This window comes from Salvia hispanica, chromosome 1 (assembly GCF_023119035.1).
Source record: "Salvia hispanica cultivar TCC Black 2014 chromosome 1, UniMelb_Shisp_WGS_1.0, whole genome shotgun sequence".
Taxonomy (NCBI): domain Eukaryota; kingdom Viridiplantae; phylum Streptophyta; class Magnoliopsida; order Lamiales; family Lamiaceae; genus Salvia; species Salvia hispanica.
The window spans coordinates 42959881-42972021 of NC_062965.1; the positions used below are offsets into that span (position 1 = coordinate 42959881).

Consider the following 12141-nt stretch of genomic DNA (forward strand, 5'->3'; position numbering starts at 1 on the left):
TTTGTCGTGTAAATTAGGTTTATAGTGTAATGCATGTTTTAATCATGTAAATCAAGTTCGGGTCGTTATTGGATTGTTAACATGTCATGTCAACTTATATTATACCGTATTGCTAATTGGTTTGTTTCGTGCACAAGTTGGATTTAAATGTAGCATGTCGAATTTTGCATTCAAATTAAGAGTTTCCTTATCGTATCGAATTCGGGTTAGGTCTTATTAAATTTGATCGTTATCTCAGAAGGTGGCATGTTTAAATTCGGTAACCCCAAAATCATTGCACGCTTTGGGTCACTTAATCAAATTAGATATGAAAGATTGTGTTAAATTTGACAGTTAATATTAAAAAAAAATACTTATAATATGATAACCTGAGCAGAGACCAGAAAATTATTGGACAAAAAGCAATCCAAATTATTGAAATATGAAGAGCAGTGGCAATGACGGAACCAAAGTTGAAAGCTGCTACAAAATTAAAACAATAATCTCATAGCAACAAATACTCAATATGTATTTGGCAAACTAACTACCATCACTCTATTGATTAGCAGCATTTCTTTCACAACTTGAATGAAGATGCTTTCGTGCTCCTTACTCAAGCATCGTACAACATGTTGAACGAAGAAAGAGCATAGCACAACTTTTCTGCAGGGTTTCTATGCTTTATGGTTCTTAAGCATCTCATCAACATCTAGTTCCACTTCTAGAACAGGCGAATCCGTTGTCGTGCTATATTCACTGTAAAAAAAAGGGTGGATTATCTCCCATTATACAATTACAACTGGACTTTCAGTACCAGCCGTGTAGCACAACAGCTGTAAACACATTACCTATTCTTGACAGGCCCATGATCCACTGCATTCCTTAGACAATATATGGCCCGACCAACTATGTTGGACATGGTAACCGGACCAAAAATACGACTATCATAGGCTTCCTGTCATATGAACAATCAGTGTATAAAATATTAATCAACCATGCTGCCTTTTTTATACATGAAAACAGAACCACAATAAATATGGATTATCCAAACAAATTAATCTACATGAAGATGGCAAAATTGAACTTAAAACACTAAGGTGGAAAAACAAAGCTAGATAATATTACTGATGTAGATAGAATAGAGTATGCAAATTCACTGAGCTCTGAGTTTCGTTGCTTTCACAGTTGACAAAAAAAGAAAACCTTCAATCAATCAAATGACACACAACCACATAAGTGGTGGTGATCTATGTTCATTCAAGAAAATCTCATGACGAAATTCATACTTACACAAGCATAGAAAATATTCGAACTACTTTTACTAAAATGCATAACCAACCACTTTGAACTGCAACTAGATAGTACATTTATCTGACAAAACATATCTATAAAATAAGAATGGGAAGACAGTTTAACTAAAAATAATACTATTTGGCATAGATTCCATATTGAGCATGCAGCTAGAGAAAAGGAACATACTTTCATTGTATAGCAATATGTGGAACTTTGTGGTGGGGTAGTGTCCAAAAGTGGAATGTGTGCACTTTTGTTGGAGTACCGAAATGGCAAAAAGTTACACTCCTTCATGGGGACTGAGGGAGTACTAAAGAAAAGAATTTTATTCAAGAAATATTCAAATATCTCACAATGGGAGTAGGGTAAATCATGCATGGAATTTTGTGTTGTTGTTACAAGTTCCATAACAATGATATGATACTATTCTATCTGTAGAGCATCCCAGCTGAGAAATGTAGCAAGTAATTCATACCCTCCCTTTAGGCATGTTAAGCATATTAAAGAAGATATACCGATTTAAAGCATAGAGAAGTATACCTTTGGCTTCAATTTATCATTGTCAGCTAACACCCAACATTGATCTTTATCAAGGACAAAAGGTTCATCATCTGCATCTTTAGATGCCATTTCATATCCTTCGACTGCAGCTAACCTCCTTATGAGATAATTGGCCGAGTCTTCAGGATCCTTCATTACCACCACATCTCCAACATGCACGCTCCTAGAACAAAGAGAGAATAGATCAGCTTTTGAAAGACACAAGCAACAACAGAATCGGAGATGTCATGCAAAGAATAACCAGATGCTAAATTCAAATATTAAAAAACACAATCAGGTCATGATTTGGCAATGGTTCGGAACACCAAACTATAATGAGCTTAGATGGAAGAACTTAAATTTGTGATGCTTGCAAGATGCAACCGTGTTTGCTACTTAGTTTTCAAGCTGAGCATACATTCATTGTGTAAAGTTTACAGTGGATTGACTAATACAAAGTTACTTTAATGAAGGGTATCCTATATCAGGGTTTAATAAGCTTATCTGTGGGGGTAGATGGGGAACCATTATTGATTGATCCTCTTTAAAGAAAAAAGAAGAGAAGAAAGGACAATGATCCACAGTTCAGAAATGAAAGCTTGTCAATTCCCTGATTTCATGCAAAAGTTTATAGAGGAGAAGAAAAATGAAATGTCCAGAACCCAAAGGACATACAATCATCAGATCATATAACGGGAAAAGAATATCGAAAAAGACAAGATACATTACCAACGGTCAATTGATATAAAAAGCATAGACCTAACTAGCATTTAAATTGATACCATCAGATATATTTTTCTTGTGGAAAACCATACATAGGATTTGGAGCTGGAAGTTTCCGAACAAGAAGAGTTCCACCCTGAGTCCCAATTACTGGGTCCATCTCTTCTCCTTTATTCCAATGCAAGAATGTCAACCTTCCATTGGAAAAGTTTTTCCATATGGTATCGAGTATTTGTTTATCAGCAATTTGACCTTGTAGATAGGACTGCATGAAATATAATATTCTCAGTAACTGAACATGATCCCTGTACATCCAGTACAATCGTGGACAATGTAACGAATAATGGTATCATGTAAAAAGTGGCATAATATACCCAGGCAAGTTGACATAAACAGTAACAAAAACCCTCTCACACAAAAAAATCAAGTAGAACTGTAGAAACAATGCCACAAGTCTTAAATTATTGAATTCAGAAAAAATGCATCTTGACGCCACAGAAAAGTCCTAACAAAGGTTACAGTATGTAAGACCCTTTTTATTTGATGACTAATGTGTTTCAACGAGATTGGTAGATTTAACAATAGATATGCAAAATTAGAGTTTGCGTAGCCCATACGAACAACTTTACAAACCACAGACAAGACTGACTAAAAAAAAAGATCCTTAGGCACATTATGTGTCTAAAACAAACAGCACATCGCAGAAGCATAACAATAACTAAATAAATACAGAAATGACCTCCTAAATGCATGCTGTCACTCAATACACAAACTTGTTACATGAAATTTCAATACAATTGCAAAAATTAAATCATCCACTGAAGTTTCTTTAGACAATCCTGATTGCAGCACAAAAGTTTTTACATCAGAGGCAAACACGCAATGTTGAAGGTATCTAACCGGTACCACCTATAAGCATACTTCCGCAAGGTGTCATACATACTAAGCTACAACACCCATAAATTTATCCTCATATAAGCTGATCCATGATCCATCCCATTTATTCTAAATCATATTATACAATCTTCCAAGCTAGCAGACAATGTAACTGGAGGATATTTGGTGCTGAAATGTGAAACAATAGGAATGGAAATACCAAAGATATTGCTGTACATGAGAAGGTCAAATGGAAGTTTTACATCTGAAGTTGTGCAACGATGAAGACAATAGATCCTTAAGTCGTCTTTAGATGTCAATATGAATGCAAAGAACAGTCCATATTTATTCTTATAATATGTACTAACATTTAAATCCAACAAACCCCTCAACTCCCCATGGCCACATATTTCATGGTGTGATTCAACCATTTGATTACTGTCCTTTTCGTCTCTCTATGTTCACAAATCCCTTAATAAGATAAACATTTCGACTCAGAACTAAGGTGTCCAACACGAATACTGATATAGCGCATTATATTGAAGTACACAATCCACAAACCTTATTGAAAACCACTATAAGATAGTATGGCAAAGTATAGTAACGAATTACATCGACCCAAAAGTATAAAAAAATCAATGAAAATCCACCAAGTGAATCCTAAAACGGAAAATTTCAAGTTTCAACAAGCAATTATTGTCAAAAATAAACCTTTCTTCACATCTAAACTTAATAGTCTAATTTAGGGGCACAATGATGGAGAAAGGTGGAATATAGTATCTTTTAAGATAATGCACTTCCAATTTCCATCCGTAATTGTTCTTCAAGAAATTCTGAGTGAACGATGCTTGCATTCCAAAATCCAGAAAAAAACAAAGAATCTAGAGCCTCCTCGAGTAAAATCGGATACACCAACCAAAGCCACAAAACCTTCCCGATACAAAATTAGGGGTTTTCACTCGAACCAAAAGGGAAAAAAGGAATCAATTTGAGAAATCAAGAAATCCGCAAACAGAAAAAAGACGCTTACCATCCGCGCGACGGAGACAGAATAATCAAATTTGGTTCCAATGTAGCGGAGCCATGTTGATACCCCAACCATTTCTCAAGCCTGCAATTTCCCTTAAACCCTCTTTACTTCTTTTCTTCTAATTTAAACAATTTATAGTGTGAGGATTTTTGATGTGATAAAATCGCTGCGTGTATGAAAGGTTTATCACACAATTTTAAGGGTAATTACACTTTACATGCAAAATGTTTCACCAATATTTCAATTAAGTACAACATAGTTTAAGTTAACAAATATCATACAAAAAGTTTGATTAGTGTTGCAAATTAATACATTCCGTCTAAAAATTACTAACATTATTACTTTTTCTTATTTTTCATCATTTCGACTCTAAAATTAGCTTCAAATATTAGCCGAAAGTTAAATGTGAATTCATTGTTTAAGAAAATGCCCATATGGCAATGCATAAGGTATTATTTAGAGAAATAATATCTAATTTTTTAGGGTACAATTTTGAAGAAAAATAAGAAAAAGTAATAGTGCTAGTGATTTTTAGATGGAATGTACTAATTCATAACACTAATCAAACTTTTTGTATGATATTTGTTAACTTAAAACATTTTGTACTCAATTGAAACATTGGTGAAACATTTTGTATGTAGATTGTAATTACCCACAATTTTATTTTAACAACTACAATTGACGACATCCATCTCCTTCAAACTTTTTTTAATTCAATTGTACTCCTTTGGCCCATTTTAGTTAGGATATTTCTTTTCAACATATAAATTAAAAACTAAATATTTAGAGATTAATTATAAAGAGACTATGAATACTAAGAGAGTTAATTAAGTAGAGGATAAAATAAAGTTTGATAAAAAAAATAAGTACTCTCTCCGTCTTAATTTAAGAGTTACATTTTGTCATTTAAATCCTTCTCAGTTTAAGAGTCACATTTAGAATCTATCATATTTGTATATAATATTTATCCTCATTATTCATCAAATTTACACTCAAATGTCATTATTTATATAAAAATAAAAAAACACAAAATTCTAAACAAACAAAAAGTCAAAAGGGTCTCACTTTCCACTACCTCACTTCAAGTATTACAGAATCTAACAATTTCTTAAAACTCGTGCCATAACTAAATCTTACTCTTAAACTGAGACGGAGGGAGTACTACTCAACTATCATGAGACTATCTAAAAAAAGAATATTACAACTCAACTAATTTACGATAAAAGAGAGAATAAATTATATGAGAAAAGAAGGAATAAAAATAAAATAAAAGAAAATTTATCTTATACTACTTTGTAAAAAAAAAATTAATTCACTTTAGATCGAAGTTCCCAAACAGAGGAAATATCATTTATAGTTTAATTTAATTTCTTTAGTATTTTATTCTAAAATTTGTATCCTCTTTCTATTCTCCAATCAACTAACTTTCTGTTTTCTATTCCCCAACAAACCAATATTGGATTTGGCTTTATAATATAATGTGCTATTTTTTTACGCTTCCTTCGTCCGCCATTCATAGTCTCATTTTGACTCGATATAAGTTTTAAGAAACTGTTGACTTTATGAAAAAATATAGAAAAATGAGATAATGAAATGCGGACTCTACTTTTATATATTGGTTTTATAATAGAATGTAAGTGTAATGGGTTAGGTGAATGGTAGATCCCCTTATCTGAAATGAAAAAAAACAAATAAGATTTTAAATCATAGACATCCCAAAATAGTAAAAATGTGACATTGTTTCACGTTCGAAGGGAGTAGTATTAGTTCAATTTATTATCCATTTTTATACAGCATTTGCAGATTATATTTTGGGAACTAAGGTCATTCACAATAAGGCTCCAAAATCAACCAGTTAGGGCGCTATGCACTGGTTTACTGATACCTTTGAGAAACTTGATAAGGTATGGATAAGATTTTATATCGTGATCAGAGTTTTGTACTGTTGTTGCTTTAATGCTGAATTTGAGTTGCTTTTGATTTAGGATTATGACAGTTTTAGTTTTGATTTTGTATATGGTGATAGCTTGTGCACATGTTGTCGATTTTTGTAGATACTAGTGTTAACACCTGTGCTATGCACGTGACAAAAGATTGACAAAAGATTTTTTAAATAATGACGATATATTAATTTAAAATAAAGAATATAGAGTAAATAAGTATAAAAATAAGTATTTGTAATATTATAAACAACAACAAAAGAATATTTGTACAATTGTAGTTCTCTCACCCACTCTCAATGAAACATTTCATATTTTAGCAGATGATTGTATACTATTTTAATATTTGATATGAGTGTAATATGAAATAAATAGAATAAGACATACAAATAAAGAAAAATGTACTACTACTATTTACAAAAGAATAAATAAAAGCAAACTATTTGATGGAATAAATAGTTCACAAGTTTCGATTAACAAAATCAACTCAATTATAACTATGTGTAATTCTAGTAATTTAAATATAAATATAATTATTAAGTATATATCTTGAATATAAATATATTTATAAGTAATTTCAACATATTTAATTAAACTAATATATTATGTATAAAATTGTATTACTATACACAACAACAATTAATGTTATGCAATATTGTTCTTTGTTTGATAATGATATTAATTTAGTTTCACTTTATATCATTGTTTATTATAGTTTCATAATTACTTGGTTTAGCTACATTCTGAATTCAATATAATTTACTTCTCAAAAAGAATAAAAATATGAGTAAATAAAAAACAATTCAAGAGAAGTAGAAGTAACACCAAGTGTACGATCTAACATAGAGAAACTAGCGCATAGGCTTAATTACTTATTTAGATTTAATTACTTATTGAAAAAATAATTAAAAAATATATATATATTATACAAAGTCCAAGAAACAAAAAATTCAAATTAAAAACTGTATTTAATCAAGAAATATGTACTGCTATAAATTGATTACATAGTTTTATAATACCACTATTTGAAATCTAAATTATACTCCTATCTTGTTAATATTTTTGGCCAATCTTGTTGATATTTTAAAACTCTATTTTATGGGTAAAATACAAACTTTTGTTGTTACTACCAATAATATACTCAAGTTTCTAGGACAAAAGCACAGTACTCCATGGAGACTCTCATTGTCTTATTATCCATGAAATTAAATTGATTAATTAAAAAAAATATTAATTTTAATAGTATCTAGTATTATACCTAAATACAGCCCAAATATGGACTACATAAATTTGTAAATCTCCCAATCCTAAAGTGACGCCCAATTTAGAACTCTTTTCAAAATATAATAAATTTTTTCAAACTATAGAATCCAACAAATTAAAGGTCCAAACTATATAATGCTACATAAACTAATAAGTATTTTAAAATTACATAATAATAAATTAAAGGCCCAAATAATATACACACAATAGACATTAACTAATATAGTAATACTCCATACAAGACAAAAAGCCGCCTCCCTCTCTCTCACTCGGCGCCTCACCCTCTCTTCCCCCTCCTCTATCTCAATCGGCGGAATTAGCCTTTCCACGCCACCACACCCACCAGACGCCGCCGCCTACCACTCTCTCTTCTTCTCTCTCAACTCGGAGCCGCCACGACCACACCCGCCTCGCCGCTTCTTCCGCCGTGTCCCGCTGCTCCACCGCCGTGCCTCACAGTTCACTTGCCAGCTTTACGCCGTCTGCTTCACGCCCCCGGATCGGACCGTCACCGCCCAACAACCTCAGCCTGCTACCCTCGTCATCCATCGGTGGAGGCTTGGAGCTGTCGCCGACTGCCATCAAAAAATCAAAAAGTCAGATAATTAAGTTTACTAAAATGCAGATTCAGTTAGTTGTGTGGGTATATATAACTGTTTAATCTTATTTGAGAAGCCATTGTTACTCAATAGGAGTTGCCTTTTTTTTTTCAATGGTTGTCATTTCTCAAAAAATGACTAAAAGGATAAACAAAATAGCTCTACATTTTCACTCTAAAAAGGACAAAAATGTCTTTTCACCAAACTGTCACTTTAGATCAGTATAGATTAAAACCAACTCCTTTTCTTTTGAACATCTACATATATATCAACCCTCCCCTTTCCCTTTCCATTTTCCTAATTTTTCCTGTGCTGTGTATAAATAGCCCGCCAATGGACATATTTTATACTCTAATTCCAAGAATAACCATTCCCTTTTCATTTATCAACACCCTAATTTTGTTGCCGTACCCTGAATTATATGTATAGCCAATGTGCTATTTTCTAATTATGAAAAAAACTGAAAATTAATCGCTTCATGAGTTGTATCCATAAATGTCACGATTGCACTTTCCAATGATGGAAAGTTCGATTGAACCATTACTGGTGGGGGATTTTAAGAAGCGAGAAAGAAAAGGGGGAACAATCAACGGCTTGAAACATTAATCAACCTTTGAAATTAAACCATTTAAATCAGAGTATACAATCTTAGTAGTTCAACAACTTAAAGATACGATATTTACCGATATCAAAAGATAAATGAAACCACGTTCAGAATGGGAAGAGTCGCTGCGTTGATCCGGAGGAGAACTTATTCGGCTCACATATTTTTTCTCTTGGGCTAAAAACAGAAGTTCTTAATATTTATTTTTGGCCCACAGCTTGTTTTGTAAAGATTTATTAGGGCCAAAACAAGTTGGTTTCATGTCCTTTGTCTAGTACTAGATGACATCCAAGACGTGTTAATCCACGAAATAAAATCGAAATTTCATTTGTCATTACTCAAGCATATCCTACATTTTAACTCCATTTGCATCTTTCACAATAGTCGCGAAATCTGAGTCCTTTAAAGGAGAAAAAGAACTTGAGCCCTAAAAAAAATTCGTCTACGCAAACAACATCATTTTGAGAGCATTGAAAAATATAGAAAAAGTTTGGATGTTACAATAAAGATTATGAAATACTCTCTCTGTCCAAAAAAAATAGTCACATTTGTGGACGTCACGTTTAAATGAAAAATTTGTAAAGTAAGAGAGATGAGAGAAAAAGTAGGTATAGTAAGAGAGATATGAAAAAAAATTTGGTAAAATATGGGAGAGTAGAGAATGTGAGTAAAGTGTGAGAGAGAAATATTCTATTTTTAGAAATGAGACTATTTTTTGTATGCATCCCATAATGATAAAATGAGATTATTTTTTGTGGACGAAGGGAGTATGACAAATTTGGTCTAAAACCATTGGAGATGCAGTGTTGAAAGAGAAACGCTACAATTTGATTGCATCCACATATTATTTTCTAATTGAGAAGACTGAAATTAATCGATTCATGTAAGTTGTATCCATAAATGATAAGGAGGTATGACATATTTGGTCTAAGGCCATTAGAGACGCAGTGTTGAAAGTGAAGCCGCAACAATTTAATTATGAAAAGACTGAAAAATAATTGCTTCATGTGAGTTAAAAGATTAGCTAACATGACATATTTTGTCTAAGACCATTAGACACGCGATGCTGAAAGTGAAGTTGTACAACTTAGTTGCATCCACATTTTATTTTCTAATTATGAGAAGACTGAAAAGTAATCGCTTCATGTCAGTTGTATCCATAAAAATTAGGAAGTATGACATATTTGGACATATTCCATTAACACTTTCCACTTACAATTGTTATAAAATTAATATCCGTACTGTTAGGATTGGTATACTGAAAAGCATATTTCGAGCATGTTGCACAAATAGAATTGCTTGTATTCAATATATTCTACAATCCACTTTTAACCCAAGGCGAGAAGAAGTAATTTTATCGCATTGATGTTTGCTTGTGCATTTATAAGATGTTTATCAAATATTTAAATGTATAAGAAGCAAATAAGTCTGATTCTTCTGCATAGTAGACTGGTCGTGAACAATGTTAACAGAAGGTGACGCAGTCGGTCCTTTGTAGAAGAGAAATAGAATTTCACAACCTAGATAGGCTTTGGCTACCTATCGTGAAAGGTTGCAGTGTCAGTCCGCATGTTTCCTTACCTTAGGAAATAAACAACACTGGTTTGGTATAGCACTGAAGGATCTAACAGTTGAGATAAGTCTTTCTTGCTATTTACTGAAAGACGAGGTCTCGGTGATTGTTATTTCTTAATCATTGTTGATATAACATTGAGCATACGATATTGATTATGCACTACTTTGATTTATCAAATGATGCAGATTTTCCGCAATCCAAGAATCCTGATATCTTGGGTAGTAGTGATCAATGTCTAGAGGTGCTAGTATTGTTATTACAATGAATCGTGTGCTGGGTGAGTCCAGTTTAATAATATCCTCAAGAGGTGTTCGGAAAAGGTTTTATTATTCAGAAACCCGACCGGTTGGAATTTATTCCAGAATAATAAATAAAGATTTTGAACTAGACAACTCTTGGAAAAAGATTTAATTAATTAAAGTCAAATAGTAGACTTAAATTAATTAATGGATATTTACATCTTAAATACGAGAAATAATTAATTAAAGAGGTAAAGCCCAGATTACTCGTAATTTGAGATTGGATGGGCAGTCAATATTATTATACTATAGTGGATGATAATAATATTCTGCTGGATTTGAATTAAATTGGGGCTCAATTTAATTAGTAAAAGTCCAACAGGTTTGGCCCAAGTCCGACCTCTATGGATTCCTAATCTGGCCCATCATAACTCAATATAAAAGGAGATTAGAAAGGAGATTAAATCAATTAATTAATGATTCCCCCTCTTGGAGTGGACGAAAAAGCAGTTTTGTTTTCTTTCTAATCAAGCCCTTTTCGATTTTGACAAGTTTTGCCCACCCAAAGGTCATTATCTGAGTTCGGGATACAGATTAGAAGGTTCGTGGTTGAGTACGAAGAACATCACGTGGAGAAGGCGCAAGCAATCGTCGATTCTTTGGAGAATCTGTTCGGTAATCCTAAACCGTAGAATATCATGAATTAGGGTTTTAATTCCTTAAGCATGTTTTATGTGCGTTCTTGTATGCAATTGATTGTTTAATATGTAGATAATTAATCCCATAATCGGTCAAATAGATCCGTAGATCTGATTTATTTGTGAATGCATGACTTCCGCTGTGCAAGGGGCACCAAACCCCAACACGTACCCCTTTAGCAGTCCGGGTTAAATTGTTTACGAGTTTTAAAAATTTAAAGGAAAGTTGGTGAAAAATGATAGTAGAATGTGATACCCATTTTTATACATTAGTTTAATAATAAAATGTGAGTGTAATTAAGTTAGTGAAATGTGAGCCTATTACCATTTACTACTCCCTCCGTCCCAGAGAAGTTGACATACTTTGAAAATGGCACGGGATTTTAGGAGGTTTTGTTTTGTGTGTTAAATGGAGAGAGAAAATATAATTTTTATATTCATGTGAGAGAGAACTTTTTCCAGAAAGGGAAATGTAACATCTTTGGTGGGACAAACTAAAAAGGAAAGTGTGCCAATTTCTCTGGGACGGAGGGAGTATTAAATATCCATACCAAGACTGCTAAAGTGGGACAGATGAAATATTATATGAAAGTAATACCTACATTACACTAATTTTTTTCTTCTAATATTTTTAACAAAGTGAAATAATTTCTTAAAATCCACCCTGATCAAATATGAGACAATTAATATTGATCCGAGAGAATATATCTTTTTATTTTAGTTTTTATGCGACGATATACATATACCGTCAATTATAACTTTGATGGTGACAAAAGTAGAC

General features: G+C 32.5%; 1 protein-coding gene and 1 long non-coding RNA gene across 2 annotated transcripts; both read right to left on the reverse strand.

Moving 5' to 3' along the window:
• Nucleotides 1–387: 387 nt before the first annotated feature.
• Nucleotides 388–4594, reverse strand: LOC125200765. The gene is made up of 5 exons (XM_048098526.1): nucleotides 4442–4594; nucleotides 2628–2800; nucleotides 1813–1996; nucleotides 828–934; nucleotides 388–735 (listed from the first exon to the last, which is right to left on the reverse strand). The coding sequence occupies exons 1-5, from the start codon at nucleotides 4511–4513 to the stop codon at nucleotides 654–656; spliced, it is 618 nt and encodes a 205-aa protein (XP_047954483.1). The 5' UTR covers nucleotides 4514–4594; the 3' UTR covers nucleotides 388–653.
• A 3201-nt stretch (nucleotides 4595–7795) lies between these two features.
• LOC125202335 lies at nucleotides 7796–8353 on the reverse strand. The gene is made up of 2 exons (XR_007173080.1): nucleotides 8299–8353; nucleotides 7796–8219 (listed from the first exon to the last, which is right to left on the reverse strand). It is a non-coding gene; the product is annotated as an uncharacterized LOC125202335 (long non-coding RNA).
• Between the last annotated feature and the right edge of the window lie 3788 nt (nucleotides 8354–12141).

What these genes read in the sequence shown, in the direction of transcription:
- LOC125200765 (XM_048098526.1), bottom strand. Translation starts at nt 4,513, where the DNA reads ATGGTTGGGGTATCAACATGGCTCCGCTACATTGGAACCAAATTTGAT. An exon ending in CTTCCAGCTCCAAATCCTAT is followed by an intron (nt 1,997 to 2,627) that starts GTATGGTTTTCC and finishes TCTTTGTTCTAG; the next exon opens with GAGCGTGCATGTTGGAGATG. An exon ending in ATGATAAATTGAAGCCAAAG is followed by an intron (nt 935 to 1,812) that starts GTATACTTCTCT and finishes TTCATATGACAG; the next exon opens with GAAGCCTATGATAGTCGTAT.